Genomic DNA, 27,280 nt, shown 5'->3' with positions numbered 1-27,280 from the left:
GATATTTTATTACATGTCAAGGTGTTACATCTCTAATCTCATTATTGAGAAGAAGAACAAATAAATCAATGTGAAAGACTTGAATTCTCACTAAAAATCACATTGTTGGCATTCTCTAGTTGACACTGGGATTATACCTAAAATACCTTACAGCCACAAGTCATTTGGTTTTTGGTCTTGGAATCAAGATAAAGTCCTATAGATTTGTAATCAGGATATTCTACTGATGCCATATATAATGGGTTGACTTTCTCTAAAAGTTCTTGCAAGGTTTCCCTTAAGGTAACTGCTATAAATGACTTGACATTGATGTAAGTGTGTCCTACTAAGAAGACGTTCTTATTTTGTGGGTTCAAATGGACCACTGTATAACTTCATAGTTAATCAGGTCTAAAACCAGAGTCTCAAGAAATATCTCATTTTCTCATACATAACAAATTTCAATAATAATTCTGAAGAAAAAATACAGAAAAGATTCTATTCTTCTTTTTTTAGGGGATGGGGTTAGGTGGGGGAGGGGATACTTTGTAATAAAAAAAACTAAATGTTCTAGTCTTGCATCCTTCTTTTTGAATGAAAGTCAAATAAAAATATTCTTCAGAGAAAAGCTAATATTTTGGAAGTTCTAATGCAAAATCTAGGAATAAAATGAAAAGAAAAGATATATATCACTATACATCTTACATGAAATTACTGAATAGAATATTGTACTTCATGAAATATTCACTGAATGAATATGGGAAAAAGCTAACAGTATCTTTAATATTATTCATTATTCATAGTCCTACCTTATATAAATGTTATATCCAAAATACAAAATGGATTATTATATTTAATTCCCGTTACAATCCATACACTTTACCATTAAATCTCTTGACATAAGAGTTCCTTCAATACATCATACACCAATAAGTCCCTACAGGTAAGATGACATGTAACGGTGCTTCTGATTGGTCAGTTTAAACTGACAGTTACCTGTCGTGATTACATCACTGAGGTTACACTGGTGTACAGGTGAAAATGGTAATAATAAAAACAAGGAAGAAACAAACAGTTTGATTACCCAGTAATTATTGACCTACCAATTATTATCCTTAACTTTGATGAAAAGGTCAATTTCCTTTAAATTTAATTAACTATAGGGTCCGTCACTGAATACAAATGTTTACAAGACTTAAGATACTTCATTATGAAAAATTCATTTCATCAACGAGACAGAAAATCAAACTACTGAATTGTTTTAAAGGTTTTCAATGTCCTCTCAATTACCAAGTAATGTTATAAGTTAATAAAATACCGAATTAAAACCCCACCTCCATCCCACCCTCAATTTCCCTACAGTTCATGCTACAGTAAAGCTCTCATCATCAAATTATGTACTTAAAGATTTGAATTTATTTTCTTATTTTTTCTACAGTATCAAAAATAATTTAAAGTATTTTATACTCCAGAACATCTACACAACTGTTATCTGACATTACATGGATTCTCTATGATTGTTTATTGTGGTTGTCTTGTAATTATGCATCAATTTATACTCATTATTTACAATTTCTTATACCAAAACATCACATAAAAATAAATATAGGTTTTCAAATAATGTTTCCTGCTATGGTCCACATTATATTCAATATTAACATTTTAAATTTAAGATTTGAAATCAAATTAAAAACTTTTTTTTGCAACTTTGTTAACAGATCATTAAAATCCAAAATCTAAGATGCATGCATGCATTCATAATTAAGTTGGCAAGCAATGTATAAATACATGACAAAGTTCACCATGCTTGATAACACTACAAGTACATGTACATGATCACATCATGTATTTATTTAATAGTATTTTTTGTCTTTACTTAAACTTTTAAGTTTCTTATCAAGAAAAAATGTATCCTTAGGTGAACTCTAACCTTCCCTTACAAACATTTTTGACCATAAAAAATTGATGACAAACTTAAAGTCTCCACCAAGTCCCCAATTATTTTCAATAAAGATTAAAATTTGATAGAAAGTTCTTAGATCTCTCTTTCATTTCTCATGTCTTAAAATTCTTATATAAGCCCATGTAAATTTACTCCCGTCCCGGAACACTGTCGCACAGTAAGCTAATCGCACATCAATTAAAAGTTGGGCAAACAGTTTTATCTGTAAGTAGACCCCATATCAAACAAAGATTTGTATTTTCTCCATGAAATGTTGACACTCAAGATCAAACAAGTATTGAAACAGTATAAAAAGTTGATATTTCACCAAACAAGGAAAAAAATGTCTATTAATTGCAAACTCTGAGAGCACCCATTTTAAATTGGATAAAATTGTTTAGAAGAAAGGTAAATCGTGACCCATTCTGTAGCATATTGACATTGGAGGAATAAATATTTCAAATGTATTTTAGAGTGTTGGTACGGTATGTTAACAGTTGGATTATAGTAAAACAACATTTTAAATTCTCGATTTAATGACAAACTTTATACATACTCTCTCATTATATAAGTATCGTTTGTGCTGACATTTTTAACCCCAATTTTACCTGAAGTGTACATACTTTTGTACTGATTTATTTCTAAAGTTGCCAAATATGTGTTATTTTAACCTTTACACACTTAAATTCTTATATACTGATGACCTAATTACATAATATGGATTACTGCTTAGTCAGCATATTTCACTGGAACTGACATGACACTCTGGAAAAACACAAACCTGATGATTCTGCCATACTAAATGATAATTTTGTTTTATATCTCCAAATGATAAGAGAATCATCAAAACCTCTAAATACTGATATCTGAATACCAAGTGTAAGTTGCAGACAGCAGGATAGAGAGACAAATGGAAGGACGAAGAGAAAGAAAAATGATCACCATAAGAAATGACCATAACTATAACGATTATGAAACTGCAAGTGCTCCTCCATACAGATGAAACCCAAAGTTTATGTAACAAATAGAGAAACACATCAGACAAACAGACATCAAATTGTTAGCCCTACTCCTAACCGTGTTGAGGGCATAAACAGAATTTAGTTAAGACTTACAAATCTATTGTGTCAACCAATGATACTTCCTCTGAGCTGACTGTGTGCTGACTACACTTCCCTGGTTGTGAAGCATTATTTCCCATCTTAACATAACTTGTTCATTGTCGTTTAATTATTGTTAACACAACTATCATATTTTCTTTCTTTTATTCACTCTGTACATCTCAGATACAAATCTATTACACGAAACTTCTTGCATATTTCTTCACGTCATTCAGGGTAGCCATATAAGATCCAAAACAAAAGAAGTTCATTCATGTGTGGTTAACTATAATTTTTACTATAATAATACCAGGACTAACGTAATCTTACCTATTCTGTACAAACAGGTAGCAATTACTGTAATGATCAAGGGTGAAATGTATACCCGATCGTTTTGAATATTTTAACAATATAAGTATTTTAAATCTATTTGTACTTTATGACTTTCAAATTGGTACTTTGAGTCAAAGATCTTAAGAAGGTAGACCTAAGGTAAGGGACACGACTCTTAAAAATCATTGGAACGTTTGTATTCAGCATTTTACATCAATCTTATGTAAGCATCTAATAAACTTGGATTCATTTTATTCTGTTTCAAATGAAAGCTTGAGAGGCTTTGGTAAAATTGAATATGATACAAACATATCACTGATTTCATGGGTAATGTCCCTTACTGTAGGTCTACCAACTTAAGTATCACTGATGTTACATATAGTTGGTTCTTCTGTTGCTAATTCAAGGAATATTTTAAATTTAATAGTTGATCTTTTTTAATTATGGCTTAAAATTCACAATGTATTATTTGTGGTTTTCAGACCATTGCACTGCCATTTTATTTCTTTATAAGTTTTATGTATTGTAAGGTTATAGGCAGGAAAGTAAAATACAAGGAATAAAAAAAATATTAGGTCAACCATATTATATATCTTTGTTTTATGTTTTCTTCTATTGTCTGAAATTCTTATATTAGAAATAAATGAAGAATTATTCAACAAATGTTTTCATATGCTTTAAATGTAAGAAAAGAATAATCAAGGGAACCAAGGTTATAGCGGTAATCAAAAGAATGTATTACAGGGACAAAGACCAGACATGGAAAACAGACATACACAACAAAGAACATAAAGTAACTAAATTCATACATACAAAGTAACAAAAGTAAATGAGCAACTCGGACTCCACTAAAAACTAGGAGCATGGACCAGGTGCACTGGTAGGGTAAGCGTCCTCTGCTTTTCTAGAAACAAACGCTGAGTTGCTCATAAAAAAGGAAAACTATGACCTGTTGAATAAATCAGTTTTCATGGTGCTGATGGATACACCATAACGATCCACGAGTTCATGATGACGACCATAAAACTTCTGTAGTGATGACTTCAATCTTGTAGCAACATAACCCTGTTCCAGAAGCCTATTTGTTAGAGTTCTAGCACGATACAAAAAGTCTGTGTAGTTTCGGCAAGCTCTGGCATAACGTATGAGTTGTGATATGAACACTCCATACGCAGGAGTCAAAAACAAATGTTTAGAACACGTATTGCATACCATTTTTTGTATAACATCAAGATGGAGTTGTCATCTTCCAAAATCATATGAAATACATAGTTTCTCATTTGACAACAAACCATATGGACAAAGATATTCTTTTAAACATACAATATTTATTCATTTGTTCATTTTTCAGTCCTGAACAATGTTTTTATATGAATTTCCTGCTGGTCATAAAGAGAAGAAACCCATAATAAAACATTAGTTGTAATTATTTATGTGTAAGACATCAAAAATATATGACATTGGTAATCACCATAAATAAAGCATTTTTGAAAATTATTCTAGAAAGAAAGGCAATGTCAAACAAAATATTTTTTATTTTGTGCCTAACTGTATTGGCATACTCTTTTTTTTATTTTACATTACATAACATGAAGAAATGCAGAAGTTAGCCATAGAATGAACACAGTCTATATCTGTCTGTAGAAAAGTCACTTAATCTTGTCATTCAAATGTTTCCGTTTAATTAATTCTTAAGAAATTACAATCACCAAGTCTCATTCAGAAATGTCAAAACAGCACTACTACCAAAGCAGGCATATAATAAGTTACAAAAGTAAATGAAATTCCTGCCATATTTTTTAATCACACCTCTTTAACTTCACACAATAGCTACTGAAATCTATTCATATTTGTTCTGGCATGAAATATACATACAATAGTAATCAGTGTAAAAATAAACGATTGTCTCGCCATAACCAAGGTCACTGCTTACTAACAGGACATGGTAACTAAAACAATACACATGTCATAAAAATAAACAGAAAATGTCAAAAATAGAAAACAATGTCTTCAGACACAGATAAAACCATCAATATGCTAAAACATATTTCCTGTTTGAATTCATGACACCAGAATGGTATATTAATGACAAATTGTGATCTCCAGTCATTTCCTTATTTTTTATTTGAGGTCTAAAATTTGATAACTAAGAGGTCCTACTGAAACATTGTCAACAATATTCTGAATATGCACTACCTGTACAATTTTCTTTGGTCTAATTGCACAGATTATGAAAAGAACAATATTTTTTTCACAACAAGAGACCAAATCTACAGAAAACTATTATGAATGCATCATTGACTAGGACCTCAATTACCAAACTGTTCAAAACAATAGCTTTTTATCTGTTTAAATTCTTGGTGCAACACTATAACATGCATTGAAAACCTCCGATGACTTGCAAATTTCCCAATTACATTCCACAATGACTATAAATCTATTTAAATTGAATTGTTTTGTTGGATTTTAAAATAAGACTTGGAGGAGGGATTTTACTATCACACATTAACAGATAAATAAACTTCCATTCTCAGGTCAATCCTATTAATGATGGTGTATTTGGTTGAAAAATTCTATGCACTCAAAGCCTCAATGATGTTCAGAATAAATTAAACTTAACTTGATTCTAATAAAATTATTTACCAAATAAGACCATAAAATTCAATACCCTAACAGTAGGACATAACAAAACGACTTGTTTATTTGACCCAAAATAGGTTAAAGGTTGCATTCTTGTTACTTTGGGGTTAGGCCAAACTGAATAGTTAGTACTGAGTACATGTATAGAATTGTAGTGCCATAATTTATTCTCCTGACATTTTGTGATGTATGGTCAGATTAGGCTAAATACAAAGTCAATAACCTACAACCTCTCAACTAAAGGTCAATCTGAAATCTATTTCCCATCAAGACAATCCTCTCATCAGTTCCTTTACTGTTGATCATCTTATGATATCTGCTACAGTGTTTATGTTCTAATCAGGTGCCCATATATGTACTCCTCCCATAATAATTGTATAAATAAGATATTTTTGCAGGAAATCATGTTACTATTATTGTTACCCCATTTGCAAATAGCCTGTCTTGATTGACTTGATATTTACAGTTTACAACATTAAGGCAAAAGAAATATATTTTTTTTTTATTTTAAATGTTCTGGGCATGTATTTCACATATTCTTTTGAGGATATTTTGGGTAGTTCTTCCATATAAAGAGGAAGGATTGTTTCCTAAACAAACTATTAAATTTCAACCAGTATGAGCTAGAACCATAAAACCCATTCATTTTTAGGTTTCAGCCTCAAAATCTCCAACTATAAAATAATCAGGATAATTCTGCATTGAGCTCACCATACTAACAACTTCATTATACTGGTCCTTAACAAATTACTTCTACAATTTGTGAATTATGACCCTTTGTGACCTTGTGGTTTCTTATTAGGCTGCTTATCACATGAAGGTACATGAAATGTGTAAGGATCAGTATACTTATACACACTAAAGGTCACATAATTTTAGCAACTAATGAACTTTGATCATGACCTTCCATGACCTTGTGGTTTAAAGTGCATTGACTAAGTAGGAAGCTGTATTTATAAATCTACAGGTCAAAGTACTGAACAAAGATGAGATTAGAAGGCCCTGGTTGATAAATATCAGTATGCAGGGTGGTCTCTTTGTAGTAAATAATTATAGGGAGATAGTCAATACATAATTATGATGATTGTATATTATGATGTTCCTGTTGGCTAGATGCACTTCAAGTAAATACAACAAATTTAAGGACCTTGGTGTTAAGTGCATCCATTATACAGTGACTGTATTGAGCTAACAGTAGTTGTTGATTCTTTGTAGGGTAATGTTAGGTTTGCCTAAAAAAATAGGCCAATGATGATTCAAAGACCACAAAAAATGGTCTATCGATTAAAACATTCAATCAAAAACTTTTTTATCAACCATTAAACTTTGTGTTATGTTGTCTTTTCAAGATCCAATAAATTCTTGAGTGTTTGTCATAATATAAAATTAGTCATAAGACAAAAGGATACATGTTTTTGATGGTAGTGTGTATGTGCAAGAATGTATTAAATATAGGCCTTGATTATGCTTGTAAGGCAGCATGACACAGCAACGAACACCAGCAGCTCTAAAAGAATCTGGTACATCATTGTGCATTTGTCTTGTTTTTTATATCTTTTTCTAAATCTGAAATGATGAGAATTAACTTACTGGAAACTTTCAATCCTCCTTGGTTTTTGTTTCATTCTAGTGGAGGAATCTTTCTGGACAAGGGTGTCATCTTGAATTCCAAGTCTGCTTCGCTCCCTCTCTTGAGCCTCTCTAGCTTTCTGTAAAAATGAGGAGGACCTCAGCAATTTAACACTGGATTCTAACTTAGAGGTGCCCCTGAAAGATATAAATGAGTAATGGGTTTAGAAATAGCATGTTTAATTTAACATATGAAAATTTCCACTAGAATTCAATGAGTAGTTTTTATAAGATTCAAATGCTAGTTAAAAATTGTTCTTTTTTTATTCACATGAACATTGTGCATTTGATTTCATTTAGTTTTTTCTTAATTTCTTGGTTATCCTAACTTTGATGAAAATATTAATGTGTCAAGAAAGTGTAGGCTCAAGAAATATTGATAGTTTCGATTTTGAAGGTCATCAACATATTTATAGAAAAATTCCATGACCACCAGGTATTAGGCATATCAGACACCTAATTACAACTTATTCATTGTCAAAGTAATGCATAGATCTAAGCATACCAAGAGATTTAAAAAAAAAAATCAATGATACAGTAATGAATTAAAATTTTGAACTTGAAAAGCAAAAATGCAAATCTTGATTATAAAAAATCTTAAACTGAGTTTTCCCCAACTCAAATGAACTAATAGGATAGCTGAGAATCAGATTCATTGACAATTCATAGGAATGTGAGGAAGAGTCTTTCTTTAGGCCTACTGATCTAAAATATTTAAGAACTATTACATTTCAACCAAGAGTAGAGTATAAATGATATAGCATTTATAACAGTCAGAAAAAATATTATAAAGACTAAAACTATGAAAAGCAAATATTGAATTTTAACATATCTAGTGTAAAATATTACACCCAAAACTGTACTATTTATAACTCAAACAAAACTACAAATATTTAACTTGACATATTCATTTCATTATTTGTCTTTGTAGGATTAAATTCACCAACAAAATCAATTGAACTTTACCATAGTTAATCATGCAAAAGGCTAACAAGATTTTGGTGGAAACAAATCTTTTGACATAAAATGCATTAAAGAAATAGTATAACTCATATCTCTGTTAAATCTGCCTTAGAAGAGATCATTATCTGAAATGAAAAAGGTGTAGGTCATAGACGTCCCATGGGAACTAACAATAAGGCACATACCAATTCATTGGCATGAAAAACTCACTTTAATCTAATGAAGTTGTACCCTTTATTATTGTGTTTAATATAATTCACCAGTCCATTTTCAAAATAATCATCTAATCTTTCCAAAGATCAAAAAAATCTTTTTGTAACAATTAGGTTTACTCAATGTTTAACATAAAAAACATAGTAGTAAGCTACATGCAGGATCAGCAAGGTTTAATTATTTTGGAACATTAAATATTCTAAATCAGATGTACTCAAAAATCAAAAACCAGGGACGGACCCCATCCGTGAGGTCTTGTTATTTCCGAACATTAAATATCTTAAATCAATCGGACCCTAACAATTTAAGGTCATGTTAATACAACACATTCAATATTTGAGATCAATCGTTGTTGACATAGATGTACTTGCCACCTACCAGGGGGTGACAGGGTCACTATCAATTACTATTTACACTGATTTCTACTTAACATATTAAATAAGACCACAATGAGTTGTCTCCCTTTATCATTTGTGTTGGCTAGACAATGCTTCAAAGCTGCAACATATTACATATAAGGTCTTAATAAGTGGGGTATATTAGTGGAAATAAGGTGAGTATTGTAATTGGAAAACTCAAAAGGAATTGAAGCATTTATCTTTAAGTCAAGTATGACTGAAGTCCTTGAAGAAAAGAAGTTTCAAGACAAAAACAGAATTGAAGCACACCATTCAAACAAGAAGAATTTAAGTTCTACAATGAGAAGAGGAAAATGAATCATAAAACTGACATGTACCAGTATTATTGAGACTAGAGACTTGAGGCTTAATATTGAAAAAAAGGAGAACTAATTAAGGCCCATTTTGCAAAACACATTTCAATAAAATGCCTTATTGCAAATACCCAAAGGTGTTTGATGTTTTCAAGTTCCTCAAAAGATCAGTGTTTCCATCTTCCTTTATGTAATATCCCACAAATAACTAAATATTTACTCATTTATAGAGTAAATCAATGAACAGAAGCTTTACAGATGTACCTATAATAAACAAACATTAATAACATCATGCAGGCATTAATAAATCTATAGATAATACAAACCAAAGATGTTTGTTTCTATGTATTTCTAATTTAAAGTATCAGTTGTAAACCAAACTGTTACATTCAGGTTGACTTTTCTTCCTCATTGAATGAGAGAAAAAGTTCCAGCAGATAATATCCTGCTCCTAAGTACTGAAGATGAATCATACAAAATTTGATGTATCTTTAAACATAATTTTAGAATACAACTACATGGATTGTCAAAGGCATAGAACCCAAACCTTGATTGGTCCAGGGGTAATGAGTATACATCTTTGAACTTGTCTTGCTATTAGTTACCAAGTAAAATACTCCATTTTTAAATTTCTGTCAAGAATTTAAGATACTGCATGACACACCAACAAAAATTATTGGTACTGCTCCAGCAGTACCTGCAATACCAAACACTACTCCCTTGATTGCACGAAGACATTGTTTACAATTGAAATTCTTATATTTCATAGAGAAAAACTAGTTGATACCCACGCTCTTCTTCCCCAAACCAAATGGGATACATCTACAGTTATTCAAATGGAAATCTAAAATACAAGGTGAACAATAGCATCACCCGATACAAAAATATGTGCAAGTTTCATTGAACTCCATTCAGTGGTTTCAGTTAGAAGGACAATGGACAGCTGGATGATCACGAGGTACCTCTTGCTTTAAAGAAGAAAGTATGATCATGATTTTGTGATTTGATCATGAAAACATTCAAGGTTGTGTCAGAAAGGGCTTCATAGTGAACCCAAAATCACTGAATAATGTTCAACTTTTGGTCTTAGTTTACGATCCAAACACCACAATGAAGTATATTTTATATAATTACACGAAAAAATTTCTATTCTACAGTAGGACCACTTCACCACCAGACTGTGTCAACTTGAGAAATTATTTGTATCAACAAAAAGATGGAGAAACCATAGACTACAAGAAAACAGCTTAACAAGGCATGCCCAACAACAGGTAAAGTATATATACAAAACAATTACTTATTAAAAATATGTATACAAGTAAATATACACAATGTATATATTTGTATGACTTGCAGTTTAATTTGGATCTTTATCCAACTATTATAGGATCTTAAAGGTGACTGGAAACCCTTTAATTTTCAATACAGATCTATTAAGTAAGATATTTATAGTACAGGAGAAAAGGTACCAAATTCACACTTGTCAGCCTTTAAATTTTTAAGAAATATGGTTATTGCATCTTAACTATAGGTAATACATTATGGGCCCACTAAAATCAATCCTAGGCCAGTCATATGATTACAAAAATCGATAAATATTTCCTTGCTACAAGTAGGTGTTGGCCTGTATTCAAACTCAACATTTGCTACGAAAACATGAAGTTATACATGTTGGCATACTAGATGTAGTCCCCCTTTCATTTCATATACTGAAATACCATCTAATGAAAGCTATATATGCCACATACCTTATAAGGTTCCAATAGTCAGCATAATTAAAACTGACTGATCGTCTTGGAGAGTTATAGCTTCTATCATATGAGTCCATTTTTAAGTACTTGTTATTAAAACAATCCAATCAACTTCATTACAAATCAAATGGCATTTGAACCAAACTATCTTTCTTATCAAAAACTGAAATGGATTTCATTCTGAACAGGCAAATAGTAGCAATCATCACATAATTAGCAAGTTATAAAAATCATGTTTCTTCCAAACTTTTGATGAAAAACTTGGCATCCTTTAATTATTATCCAATCATTGATTAGTAAAAACGTGTGTTGGTTATCAAACTTGACACGACCAGGTGTAGAAGCATTGTTACTCAACCTTAATTACACTGTGTGTATATAATTAATCCATCATGATAAATGATGAAACTGCCACCAAAATTAAGTTTAAGTTAAAAATCTCAAATTCAATAAGGTAATTTCTGAACAGTTTATCTGACTCATAAACAAGTCTTTAATCTTTAATCTGTCTTTGTATTATCCACTAGTCAACAAGAATCTTTTGAACAAAACCTTTGAAGTCAGATGACCAGAAAAATGCAGTTTTAGTACACTCCTGTTCTAGGTCCTATACATGTATTACACAACTCCATCCAGAAAACTAATTTCGCAAACCTTGACCGCTACGGAAACAACAACCCTAACTAGTCTGACTGTCAATCTTACAATAACTTGAGAAATCGGCCAATATTTCACTTCCCCGTCCCAGGTGAAAGAAGAATTTAAAGTACAGAAAAGAATTCCAACTGCCCAATTGTGTCAGGCCCAACCGTGACAAAAGTATCTATTCAATTAACAAACACTATAAGGTGAATGAAACTTCATAGCTTGTATCTTCCTTCAGATTGGTAACAATAGAATCAAGTGTCCATCACATGACATTAAAACCTCAATCAGTAGTCATTCTTGGTAGAAACAGGCAATAATAACACATTCATTATACCGTTCAGTCATTCAAATCTTAAATCTAATCTCATTTTACTAAAACTTTTTCGAGTAAAAGTGTCAAACTTTTACCACTGAAAAGCTTTTATTAGATTTCAAAAATCAGTATTTGCTCACAATTAAATCCCTATTATTAATTTTTGGACCCCCATATCACAATTCTTTGTAAACATTTGTTCCACATGTAAATACTATCAAAGACAAATATCTAACTGCAAATTGTAATATGTGAATATTTTTGGTATAGAAATCATTTGTTCAGATTTATAGGGCTGAAGACCAAGATTTTATGATAGTTAAACGAGATGGTGTTCAACAAGACGAGTTTTGTTGTTTTTGTGTAAACAGGTCATTAAGATCACCACATATAATCAAAACGCCAACCATTCACACAACAAAAGAAGATATTTTACACTTTCAATGTCTTTGTTATACTTTACCATAGCCTTAAAAGAACATGTCTATAATCAAAAGAACAAACCAAGTAAATCTAGGGCAAGGAACAAACTGCCATTCACAACAATGCACTGTTGCAGATTTTGAAATCCTACACTTTACAATGGTAACATTTTAGAGAATATGTTTCGTCAGACCTTTCTATCACAGTTTTGTCTAAATTGTTTGAATACCAGGACTTACAAAATAACTAATTAGGTCACTAATTAACTTTCGATTAGATAAAATTGAGAATTTTAACAATTTGGTGAGATGTTAGCACCATGTCAGTAAAACATTTCATATCTATAGGCAAAATAATTCTACAGAAAAGTATAAAATTTTTCAAAGTTATATGACCACATTGTTAAGCACAAAAAGGACTTAATTATTGGTAAAAATTAATAATATGACAAAAACTTCAAAAGTATGTAGTTCAGGAAATATTCAATGAACAAATATCAAAATAATTCACCAAATATTAACATGTAAAAACATATGAATAATGATACAGCCACCAAGTCTGACCTTATATGACCTTGCAATAATATTCTGTCTTACATAATAACAAAAGAATCCATTATCATTGATTAGTCATCTGAATTACATGTACAAAAACCAAAGAATTGTACATGTTAATATGAATTCATGTCAATGTCATTCTGTAGGGTCACAACTGATGGTAGAGTCTTTGCTATGGATACATTAAACATGGTTACTAAAAACTGGTATCACTATCTAAGCAATAGAATTAAAATAGAGTTATTTATCATCTAAATCAAGTCTCAAAGAATCACCTTAAATAGTAGAAACTGATAATATTTTCTTCCTTTTTCTTGGTCTCTGTTAATTTATCAGCAATTCCACCTGTGTCTCAGACCAAAAATTGACATCTTTACAATGACCTTATGGTTAAATGTCAGTGTAGTTCTTAGGGTTAGACTACAAACATTGTTTTCTATATATGGACACCAATGATTTGTAGCAATCACACTTAGAAGAAATCTTAGTACCAGTAGTTAACTTATTCTAGTATTCACCCCTTGTATAGAACATTCAGTCAATCTAACAGTTCAGATGTAAAGCATCTATATCAAAAGCTTCAGGACCCTTGATAACCCCCTTAACTCTTCCAAATCATATAAACCACTTATACAAATATTAAGAGTCCAGTAAAACAGGCATGACCTTTATGCCCTTGCCTAAACTATCATCTCCATATTTCTACCAGTACATCACCCTTAACTTATACATAAAGCCTTTAATAGAACATGATGATCATTCCTTCACCAAAATAAAACTGTTCAAAATAATTCTCCATACAATAACAGCTCTGTCACAGTGACATATGACAGTTCTAGACACCCACTGAAATGTTTTCTTTGAAGGGCAGTAGTTTAAGACTTGGAGAATAAATCATGCCACCTGTATGAGAAAGCTTCAGACTTTTATGCAATGGAATGTGCAAGAAGAATTTAAGGAAGACCACACATTATGAATAGTACAAAAAAGAGAATTATTAGCCAAATGCAGTATACTTTTAAAGGGGATAACCATTTCAATAGATTCTGAAGTGAGGACAGGTAGATTTTGGAAATAGATACCTTTTGACTTGGAAAAATATGAAAATGAATAATCTCGTGGCCTACTTCTACTTAAAAATAAATGAAAAATTCTGGTCACTGGTTTACAGTCCACAATGACATTAAAATTGATAGTACAGCTTGCCCTAAATTAGGTGAAGAAAGATTTTTGACTTCCATAATTTGCCTTCATGTCCACCTCCACTTCCTCAGAATCAAATGCCATTAACAGTTTCAATAGTAGATCAAATACAAACAAAATAACAAAATTACTGCTTGACATAAGTTACTGTAAATGTACTTAAATTTTAACTGTGTCCACTTTCCCTGTAGAGAGATGGTACCTACAAAATTGAAATGCTTATCTTTCTTTAAAACAGCAAAAATATGCTCACTAAAAAAATGTGTGAAAATTAGCAACCACTCAATTAATCAATTTACAGTATAATTAAATACTTAAACAGTAAAAACTCCGTAGAGAGTCCAAATAATTCATGCACACATGTTCAACCTGTTTAGCTATACAGGGATGCTTTTTTTTCAGCCATATAAAACAATATAACTGTTAGTACATATGGCCACATTCTGTTAACTGAAGCCTACAGAAATATTGGGGGATTCAAATCTTGATTTGATGTATTCAGTTGATGTAGATTTCATTTAATTGTGCCATAATGTTATAATGACCTATTAAAAATGTTACTCTCAATATCTTCACTATGTTATAACAATACCCACATAGCAGCTACAAAAACCCACTTTAATGATAAGGACACCCAATTATAGGAGCTATAAAGCAAATTCGAATAACTTTCACACTAAATTAAACAATTATTATAAAAAGAAAAGTAAGAAACACTTCATTCTATACAAAAGATCACCATGAAGTAAACTTCAATTTTCTCTGTTAAAGATATACAAACAAAAATAGAGGCCATAATTAATACTCTAAGTGTATGTACCAGTAGAGCGAAAGATAGGAGGGTGGGGATATACAGAGACAGAGATAGGAGGGTGGGGATAGACAGAGACAGAGATAGGAGGGTGGGGAGAGACACAGAGAGAGAGATGGGAGGGTGGGGATAGACACAGACAGAGATAGGAGGGTGGGGAGAGACAGAGACAGAGATAGGATGGTGGGGATAGACAGAGACAGAGATAGGAGGGTGGGGAGAGACAGAGAGAGAGAGATGGGAGGGTGGGGAGAGACACAAAGAGAGATAGGAGGGTGGGGAGAGACACAGAGAGAGATAGGAGGGTGGGGAGAGACACAGAGAGAGAGATGGGAGGGTGGGGAGAGACACAAAGAGAGATAGGAGGGTGGGGAGAGACACAGAGCGAGATGGGAGAGTGGAGAGAGACACAGAGAGAGATAGGAGGGTGGGGAGTGACACAAAACTTAATTTTGTTGATAGTATTTCAAATGGTTACATTGTAACTAGCATATAGAAAACAATTCCATTAATGTGTATATTCAAAACTTATAAAAGATCTAGATGAAAAACTTTCAAAAATTCTTGTTTATAACACTGAAAAAGTACATTTGAAAAATCTTAATATAACCTAGCTAGTATTTCATTCTTCAACAACTATCTATCTTTAAAAGTTCATCACTTGGACAATTCACCTCTAATACAATATATTTTTTGACAAAGAGACAAAACTATGGGTAACGATCAAAGATTTCAAAAACAAAAGGCAGGTAATTTACCATGGACTGTGCTGTTTGATCTCTGATCTCCGCTACTGTATTACATACACAAATAAACAAATAAATACAATAGGCAGGACAATACAACTATCAACACAGAGATTTAATTTAATTTTCTCATACAATTGTAAAAACACATGATATACTCAGCTGCAACAATAGCTGTTAAGTACTATTTAAAGAATCCATGTAAGTTAAAAAGGGAGACAATTTTATACAGTACAAGTTTCGGTACTTTCTAAGGCAATGGTTGTCTCAAAGCTGCTTCAAACTGAAATGAATGCAAAGGAAAATGTCTATAATAATCTTCCATACACTGTAAAAATCATGAATGAAAATTATTCTTGACTCCAAGAATTTTAGAAGTCTTCATCCACCCCTAAATCTCTATGTCTAAAAAAAATCACCGTGCAACCAATAGAAAATAAGAAGTAAATCACATTGCCAATTTAATTTCTGAAATTTTGACACTATGAAATCCATAAAGTATATATGACCCATCATTCTTCAAAAAAAATAGTTTGAGCTGAATTGTTTTTATCTTAATTTTTGAGTGAAAAGGTTTTTGTGGACATATCATAGTTATTGTATAGTGACTAAGTACATATGTACTAAATTTCATGCTCTTTAATAACAGGGAGCCTGATGCCAGCTTCCAGTAAACAGGATTAAACTTTCACAGACTAACCTTTTTAAAACTAACAGATTTTTAACAAAACAAGATGTCACCTTGGGAAATTGTTGTAAACATAACTAGTTAGAGTGATGGCAGTCCCATCAACAGGAATATGTCGACACTAGCCGAGGATATCCCATGTAAATGAATATAAACATCCTACAAAGAACATTGTTGGGATGCTAACACAGGTTGTTATTTTCAAATTTGCATTTTAAGGATAATAATGTAATCCAAAGAAAGTATCCAAGTTGATCTTTTAAGGTCTCCAAATGACTGAAAAAAAAAACAATGACTCGCCAGCACATGAGAATAACAGTATCATGTAAAAAGCACTATGTCTTAGTAATACAAAATATCAACAAGAAATCTACACTGAAACAAAAGCAAAAAACAATGTAGGATTAATAACTATGAAGACTAAACAATATTCTATATTAACTGAAACAACACCAAAGACACAGAATTAACAACTGTGGAGAAAAAAAAAAACATTATGAAGCACAAGTTTACAACTGACAGTGAAAAAAACATGACAAATCACAGAACGAACAGACAGAATAACTTTACCTTGACTTAGAGGACATACAATTCAGGAATTTTAAATCCTTCATTGTGACACAACCATGTACATTACAAATACAACCAAGACTTAAAACTTTGGAACTGTTACGACAGGAAGCATACAATTCTGGCTATCTTGATCTAATTAGCAGTTAAACCCGATCAAATGCTGCGATTAACCTTTGTAGATTTCACAGGTGAGTTGCAGAAGGCTATTCTTCAAAGCATAGGCTAGGTAAGATAACAGTCTTAATTAACTGAACCATCAGGTGTGTAGATGTCTGCTCATCAATAAAGTAGTTGTCTGGTAGTATAAGTAAAACTCAGGTTAATTGCTGTTCAAGGGTTTCCATCAATAAAAGCCAATTGGTCATGTCCATGAACTATATGGATAATTTGCAATCAATTACACAGGTGCTTATTACATTGTAGAAGTATACTGTTACAGTAGGAACTCCCTGCTAAATTCTATATTATACACTCTTGTTTTCTTTTAGGATTACTTTTGTCATGTACATATATCGGTTTCTTTTTTTTTCAATTCCTGAAGTTCTATAATGCCATTAGAAGAAACCAAGTAACACGAAGCTTTTTTAATGCATACTTTTATTTTTCTGTATAAGATTTGGTGTAATATAATTGTGACGTCAGCTAAATGACCAGAAACTTAGAGGAATACCAACAGTAATGTGATATAAGTATTCCTAAAAAGCAGACTGTAAATGTACTGACTTCTGTGGTTGCTAATTTCTGTGGATTCTGTCAAAGTGAACATATTTTTACAGTTTCAAAAAATTATTATTTTTATATAGTGTTAAAAGTCTATTTTGCAGGTGCTATTTTTCCCAATTAAATATTTACCACGAAAATAGCAAAAACTAGTACACCACAAACATTATTACTTTTACAGGATCTAAAAACACAAAATTCCTGCCAGTAAATGAAACAAACCTGTATTAGTTTAACAATTGATTTGACAGAGTATGTGATTGAAGGCTTTATTTAGATCCCTACTGTTTTTAGTATCTTAAGAAACTGCAGTAGATTTTCAGATTGGTAAGTGAAGTATCAATTAATTGTCTACAGGTAATTTGTCATATATACCTGTCAGGTATTCTGGTCAGGTATTGATTAAAGGTCATTCTCAGGCCAGAAGATTAACTGTCCTTAAAGGATGGACAGTGAAATGCTAACCCTGTCATGCCTGTTATAGTGAAGACATGGGTTCAATGATCTGCAATAGACAGGATTGTGAACAAAAGATTGATTGATTGATTGATGAGGTTTAATGTCCGAGCAGCAATATTTTAGCTATATTCAGACGATGAACATGAAAGGGATGATAAAATGAACATGAAATGATGATGAAATGAAAAAGGGATGGGACATAAGGATAATAAGGTCGATAAATTTTGATTGCTTGTGAACAAAAGAAATAATTGGTCAATTTACTCCATGAATTCTTTACTGAAAATTATTTCAATATACCAACAGACTTGAATGATAAACAATTTATATAATACAAAATAAGCTTACGACAGTTTTGAGAAAAAAATAATTATTAACTTTTCTCACACTTTCCTTACCAGCCAATGGAATAAGGGATAATTTCTAAGAAGTCATATATTCTAATTTCAACACCCCAAAAAACAGGTTTCTTAGAGATCGTTCCTCTAATTCATACATTGAAAGAGATTAACATTAACATTATTCATCAGAATATCAAAAACTGAGATGTTATTATCACCAGAAACATGCCCTGAACAGTGTTCCATACTTTAAAAGTACAGTACAAAAAGGCATATGCTGAACAATAGCATTTTAAACCATGTGACATTATGAATTAAGATGGCTATCTGAGAGGAGAATGTTTTGTTGTTGACATGTCATACAGTTTATTGTACCCTTAACCTCATGTCAATTTTAAAACAGCTGTACCTGAACAATCAGGTAAAAATGCATTAAGATAGTCTGGGAAAACTGCACTTGACCTGATGAAAAATCAGTAAAACCATAAAAGTTACAGAGGAATATGAAGAACATATGAACATATACTAGGACTATCAAAATATACCCTAAAAATAAATTGATATTTTCCTTGTTGTTGAAGCAGATCATAAGTCCCTATATTTTGACCATTCAGAACGTCCTGCAAAATCCATGGTAGAATTGTAATTACATACTATCTAACTATAGTCACTTGCAGACTTTAAACCATATTGAGAACTATTTCTTAAAAAAACACATTCAGCTGGAAAAAATAATTCCATTTTATTTCAGTTGTAACATTTAAGTCATTTTACACTGCAATGTTCTGCTCTCTTATGATCAATTATCAAACAAACAGATGTAAAGGCATATCTAAAATAGCTTTCTAGATTTACCCTTCCTAATGTTGCTGTCAACCTGTGACATTGTTACAAAAGTTCGTAATAAATGCCATTTACTAAACATACTTTTTACATAATTTCTCAATGAAACAGGAAAGAAGATCACATGCATTTCATCAGATTTTTCAATGAATTGCTGCATATTGGCATAAATCAATCAATGTGGACAGGTAAATATGACAGGTAAAAATGTGTATTCATTCTGTGTGTAATGTCAAATGATTGATGTACACCTTTTCCTGGTGCTAATGAGTATAAATAGTTTTACAAGACAGTTACAAACTCATGTCACACCACATCAGATCACGCGATTTCTCAACATGTGATTCTAAGGGCAGCAACTCATGTATACAATAAGTTCTGGACACATGGTTCAAAGGGCAACAACTCATAAACACCATATGTTCTTGACGTGGTTCTAATGTTAACAACCCATGAACACATAGTATGTGATTATTGCTGACAGTCTTGTGGACACCTACATAAAAAAAAAACATTAGATATCAATATAAGATTCCAATGCATGTATTGTATTGCCTGTGGTATACATAAATGTGTAACTGTCTAGCAAGCACGTCAACTTTCAACCTTTCATTTTCAATATATTGACACTTAACTATCCACCTTCCCTTTGGATAGGTTAACAATATAAATAGAATATGAAAATACATCTGCTGCCATCTTAAATTTCAAAAATACATCATTGAAAACAAGGTATTGTTTGAATTTGGAATTATTCTGGAATTAAGAAAATGACCAAAAATAAATTTGTAAGACTAAGGGGGTTAATCATGTGGGCATGGCTAATGGGTAGGACTAGTAGGATAACAAAAGTTAAGGAAACTTACTGACCCTCCCTAGTCATGACGGCATGAATAACCCTCTTAGTAAGTTTTATAAATAATTTTTTCACTTTTTTCTTCAATCCAAAATAATTCCAAATTCAAATAATACCGTATTTAATCTAGGAAAATATGAGCTAAAGTCTCTTGTTGACATCTAAAAACATAAAGGATATACCAATAGTCAATCAAATGAGGAAAAAAAAGAAGGAGCACAATGGAATGTTAAAAAGAATTTGTGAAAGTTTCATTAGTTATAGACAAGTTGTCGATTAGAAGATGGTTCCCCTTAGTCCACCAGTTCTGCATTTGATAACCCAAAAGTCATTCCAAAAACAGTCAACAGTATCAGAGGAGCAATAATATCAATGAGGGTTACAGCATCAAACTTTATCAACTTCAAAAGTACAAGAAATGATAGCGAGAATTGCACCAAAGGCCTGAAAATTCTACGTGACATGATGTACAACAACTGTGCGTAACATAATCACGATATTTTTCCGATCAAATTCCTAGTCTGACATTTCGGGTAATTACCTTTCAGTTCTATTCACTATTTCATGTCAACAGAGAATGGAACCCCAGATAATCTAAACAACCCGGACATTTGCATGGATAATAATGTACTTTATCAAAGTTTGTATACACTGTAAATAGAAAATGTACAAGTGACTGAAATTCTTTACTAATACCTGCCATCACCTGAATCTACCTGGTTGTCATAGATTTGGGAAAATATCATGTTCTCAGATATTGGCAGTGATCAAATTACTTATACTTGAATTTAAAACTAGAGTCAAGGGAAATAATTCAAATTTTACAAGTTCTAAATAATAATTATAAACTGACAACTCGCATGAAGGGATGACATTTTCTTAAAAAAAAACTATAAACTTTCAAGATAAAATCAATAAATAAAAAAAAACAGTAATTCATGCCCTTTGATACCTAAGTATGTGCTTTTTAAGTGAAAACAGATAAACTTTTAACAAAAATGAACCCTGGGTCCAGATCATTCAATTTCTGAGCAAGCCACTCAGGAGGCTTCTGGACTGACCATTATAAATAACTGGAACTGACCCAAGCAATATTATGCCATGGCTGATATAGTGAAGGGTACATGTGGCATCTCTGTTTTCTACCACAAACTTTGTTTGTCCCAAAAAACTAATGAACCCTATTACTTAAACAAATCATGCCCTTTCTACTATAAGTTACAACTGCCCTTCAAGTCTTTCTCCTCCAAGTTTCCCATCAATAAATGTGAAGTACAAAACTATTTTTGCACCTATTAATGAATATTCTATGAGTGTCTACAATGCTATCCATCCATTAGAGTTTTCTACAAATTCAAGGATACAAAATAATAAAATATTTCTTACATTACATGAACAAAATATGTTCAGTTAGTTATCAAAAGATATTGACAGAGAAGTTGCATTTATTGACAAAAAGTCAATATCAAGCTTTACTCTTAAGAGGAGCAGTATCAAATATGTTACCACAGGGAAGGAATGTTTGGCCAGACAAATGATTTATCAATTTCTACTTATTAATCCCTTAAATACCTTCAGTTTATATAATCAAATATTTAGGAATGTTGGTGGTTGACTAGATATCAGGCTGACCACTAGATAAAGATGCCCTAACTTTGGCTGTACTCATCAACCTCAACCTTCTGGAATGTAATGGAATTCTTTTCTTTGGTCTACAATCTTCATGCAGTAAAAGTGAGGTACATCAGGAGAGAACAAGTTGTTTATTATAAATCATTTGAGAGACCAGCAAATACTTATGACAGGCTGTGACTGCATAGACACTACTTCATTATGTTCTACCACAAACTTAACTTTTTATGAGCAACTCAGCGGGTGTTTCTAGAAAAGCAGAGAACGCTTACCCTACCGGTGCACCTAGTCCATACTCCCAGTTTTTTGTGGAGTCCGAGTTGCTCATTTGCTTTTGTTACTTTGTATGTATGATTATAGTTACTTTATGTTCTTTGTTGTGTATGTTTTCCATGTCTGGTCTTTGTCCCTGGATTACATTCTTTTGATTACTGCTATAACCTTGGTTCCCTTGACTACTCTTTGATTACTGTTATAACCTTGGTTCCCTTAATTACTCTTTGATTACCACTGTAACCTTGGTTCCCTTGATTACTCTTTGATTATCACTGTAACCTTGGTTCCCTTGATTACTCTTAGTAAATAATAGATCTTCGAAGTGACAATAATTAATTTGGAGGAATCAGACAATAACTTCCTTATTCCACATCTACATACAGTATCTAACCTTCCTAAAAAATTTCATCAAAATTCCTTCAGTGGTTTGAGAGGAGTCACCCTTTCAAGGTTTAGACACATAAAATCCTTAAGTTTGGTTATCTCCCTTGGAATGTATTGGAAAATACTTATACTTCTTTGAGGTAATCGTCTTGTAAAATTTCATCAAAATCTCACGAGTTGTTTAGGAGTAAGAGAGCAACTCATAAATCATGACAAATATTTTGCACAAGTTTTTTACCTCATTTGAAACATTCTTAAGTTATCATAATACATGTAGGCAGACAGACAATATTATATAATGAAAGACATAAAAGCAAAGGCTTAAACTAGCCATGAGACAAATAACAAATTGTTAGTAAGTTTTGCTGACATTGAACATTCTATTGACTTTGTAATAGTATATATTAGGTCATCAAATTACGCAAATTCTCCATTAAAAATGCAAAACCCTGAAATATTCATCAGAAAAATGTTGATCAATACAGACTAATACACCAAACAGTATCCAGGTTCAGATCTATATTATAGATTTCATTCATTATTTGTTAAGGAGTGGAGGACACTGTCTGGCAGGTTGATGAGAATGGAATCTATGGCAATCAAAGAGGGAGTCTTTAAGATCTACAGTTTAGGGTTTATTCGCTTGTGGTCTCATACATGTACGTCAAACTCCTAAACACAATGGAAACATTCACAAAACACCAAAAAAGGTACATATAATTTTGAAATAAATTATTGAATTTACTGTTTTAACTGGTAAGTAAAGAAATCCATCAAACCATTCGTCTCCAAATCTCAATGTTCAACTCAGATGCTGACTGATGGAATTAAGCATTCAATCACAGAGCCTTTCAATTTAGGAAAAAACTTTTTTTTTTTGCAATACTTCTGGATTTTTCATTAATTGCTCTTGCTTCGATTTACTTTACCTTTAATTTAATTTCCACCACCCCTAACTAGAAATCCTGTATTCTCCTCAGCTACTGACAGATTAGGCTATGATAAATACTCATTATCACATAATTATAGAAAATAAGTATCATTTCTTCCTGTATAATAAAGAAAGTTTTAGGGCCAAAAATTTGATATCTAAGCAGGCTGATATCAAAATGTTACTACACGCTTCGGAATGATATTACATAACTTTCCGTAAATGATATTACACCCCTTTCTGTAAACACACGGCAATTATCGTTTTTGTTTACAATATTGCATCTAGCAACGAACAGCTGGGTATGATGGAAATAGAGATTGACAATACCATGGAATATATAGAGTCTATGAAGAATATTAATACAAAACGTAAAACTGTGAGTGATATGAAAGTGCTATTGCGTTGGCTTGAAGTGTTCAATGACAATATGAAAGACAAGATAGTAAATATGTTTTCTGGGGCACAAGTGACTGGATATATATAACAATTAACTTTTCAAGTTAAATTCATGACAATTCACATAAATAAACATTAAAAGTTTCAACATCAAATATCTGTTATTATCCCATTATTATTAAATTGTTGAAAAATAAATATTATATTTTTTTGGTGTTTTCAAAATGTATGATTTAATAGCCTTATTTTGCACTCCTATTGTAAAGCATATGATAAAAAGAACATCACATAACATTTTTGATATCACATGTATTTTTAGCCCTTGGTTGATATTGGCCCTCGAACCTGCGGCTCTTGGGCCAATATCAAACCTTGGGCTAATAATACATGTGATATCAAAAATGTCATGTGATAATCTGATATCTGAGTCATAAAACATTTGAAACCTTATTTGGAGATATATCCAGTTTTATAATAATATCAAGCTCATGAATTTAAAACAGTAACACAACATAGCCTTTTCTGTAAGCCTAAGAGAGAAAACAAACCTGAAGTATACATTCCTAGTATGATTATCTTCCAACATTTCCATCAGCCCCTATTTCGGGTATTTTTATCAAGTCACCCAACAATCAACCCACATCTATATATGGGATGATTTCAAATAATTATAGTTTATCCTGAACACATGTTTCCACAGTCCTTTAAAAATATCATTGATAACATTTATAGTAATTAAATGTTATATCAATTTATCAATACACTCTAATGAGGAACACTGAAGAGCCCTGATACATTATCAAATAAAATACATGACTTATCAATTAAAAGACACACCCAAAATATTGATTTGAAAGAACATGTAGAAAAGCTGTTTAAAAGTGAAAAATACCCAATACACATCCAATGCATATCCAATATTGTTAATAACATCATTATCATTAACACTTTCACTATGTTGGTGAGGAGGAAAATACAATCCCAAATATCTGATGTTTATTTTTTTTGTTTTTTTTTATAATGAAAATCATTTATTTACCAGTTTACTTGTATGACACAGAGAAACTTTGAAATTAAACATGATTCAGGAAGGTTGAAAGTTTGATCTAAAAATTCACTTTACATTTAACCTAAAACTAGTACTAGTGTTAATTGTATTTCTTCCAACATTTTTCTTTGTACACTGTACAACAAGATATAATAGTTCTGGATTATGACCCCATAATTTATAGAAACTTGATCTTCAGAGTTGATGGACATAGATTATTGGGACAAATGGCTCTGTGACCATACCATGAACTGGACAGCTTACCATGGACTGGGCTGCTTACCATGGACTGGGCTGCTTAATGATACATATACACTGAAATCTGTCTAAACAGAACATTGAATACTACATACACCTGTCAAAACTAAATGATTTCAAAGCTTTTTCATATCAATTAAAAATGTATTTTGAACCTTGGCAAACCAAACACCTGTATAAACCAACCCAATTTTAAAGTCCAAAAGGGGGTCTGGTTTAGACAAGTTTCACTGTATAGAGATTAGCCAACCCAAGACTTTAGGGATGGAGCATCAGCAATGTCCTATATCATGCTCTGAAACATGTGGGAAATGACATATATTAGAGTTTACTGATATGATTTGAAGCTCAGGCAGAGATCCAAAGAATTTCAGAGTTTGCAAGGAGGGGAGGGAGGTCCATACAAAAGGTTTCTAGAGGGGAGGGAGGTCCATACAAAAGGTTTCTAGGCTATTACTTCAATTTTGAACAATTTTTTTTTTTAATTCCAACAAAAAAGGGGGTCTAGGGTTTGGGTCTGCCATTGCTCCTGTGCAAGACTGTTATAGAGAACATGGGGTTGTCAAATCAAAGATAAATTGGATTTGTACAGAAAAAGCTTTATCTTTTACAGTTTGAACCAATTCATGACAGACATATCACTACCTTCTTTACTCACCTGTAATTATATAAATGTGCATCAAAGAAATATTTACTAATCACTATGCTACAAAAATCACAGGTATGCTCATGACATAGGATACTTCTCAGACTTCTGTTATTTTGATTTGTGTGATGACATCATCAATACTAGTGCACATAAAAATCATCTTTAAAGGTCAATCTCAGGTAAATTCTTACCTGAATGGTATAGCTTGTTTCTTTGTTGTTCACTTCAGATGAATATTTTGAAGTTTGAGTTATCTCCCTTAACAAGAATAATAGAGCTATGGGAACATTGCCCACAAAAGATGTTCCAAGTTGAATACACATTCATCTAATATTAAAGAAACATGGAAAGAAAAGTAAAAAAATGCAATGATTCCAGATTTTTTCAAAACTTTCTGAATAACCTTGTACATTTCAGCAATCCATGTTTGTAATAAAAATACAGATGTACCATTACAAGGTGAAACATATCTTTAGTTGATTGTGAATGTACATGAAGTTAAAGGTTGACCTGTGAAAATGCCATTTGGACCAATAAAAGGTAAATCATACTTGCCCAGGGGACTAAATTTTATTTCTTTTTAAACATGCATTTACTACAGGACAACCTAAATTTCAATTTGGGCAAGTAGAATTTTCATCAACTTGTCTGTTAGGACATGGTTAACAAAATGCTAATGTTATGCTTTGTCAAAGGATTTAAACAGTAATAAAACAATGCATTTCAAGGAAATGAGTCTAATTAGTTAAGTTGAACAAAACACTTTCAAACATTTTTACAGATCATTGTATAACTAAAAAATATTTTCTCCTCCTTTTTCCAAACCTCCATCATTAATTTTCACTTTAACAGGAAAATCATTTACACCAACAAAAATATGGGCCTTTAAGGAGGTAGACCTAGGGTAAGGGACACAACTCTTACAAATCATTGGAACGTTTGTATTCACCATTTTACGTCAATCTCATGCCAGCATCAAAGTAACTTGGTCTGATTTCATTCTGTTTCAAAGGAAAGCTGGAAAGGCTTCGGTGAAATTGAATATGATACAAATATATCACTGATTTCAAGAATTGTGTCTCTTACTCTAGGTTTACCTCCTTAAGACCAACTTTGAATGATTTGAACATAACCAGTACTTTTAAAATACACAATATGCATCACACCTATCATTCAATTTGAAGTAGGAGTCGACCTTTCTGCCTTGATATAAAATTAAGCAATTTAAACCAGCATGTGCATACATGTACTTGGCAATCT

The 27,280-nt window shown here is 31.8% G+C and overlaps 1 protein-coding gene across 8 annotated transcripts in view; it reads right to left on the bottom strand.

The window, feature by feature from the left end:
* The window catches only part of LOC148604186 (uncharacterized), a 95,010-nt gene that overhangs the window by 46,821 nt on the left and 20,909 nt on the right, over positions 1 to 27,280 (bottom strand). For 3 of the 8 annotated variants that reach the window (XM_088550552.1, XM_088550550.1, XM_088550551.1), the window contains one exon: positions 7,585 to 7,761. In XM_088550552.1, coding sequence (XP_088406678.1) covers positions 7,585 to 7,761 — 177 coding nt within the window. Of the gene's footprint in view, positions 1 to 788; positions 939 to 3,036; positions 3,252 to 7,584; positions 7,762 to 11,259; positions 12,103 to 26,029; positions 26,145 to 27,280 lie in introns of those variants that run through there. The other 5 variants (XM_088550555.1, XM_088550553.1, XM_088550554.1 and 2 more) reach the window with 5 other exon arrangements.

The sequence above is a fragment of the Perna viridis genome, chromosome 10 (genome assembly GCF_037379345.1).
Source record: "Perna viridis isolate PV_CMFRI_1.1 ecotype Kerala chromosome 10, ASM3737934v1, whole genome shotgun sequence".
In the NCBI taxonomy this organism is placed as follows: domain Eukaryota; kingdom Metazoa; phylum Mollusca; class Bivalvia; order Mytilida; family Mytilidae; genus Perna; species Perna viridis.
This window is presented reverse-complemented; position numbering and strand designations above follow the sequence as displayed.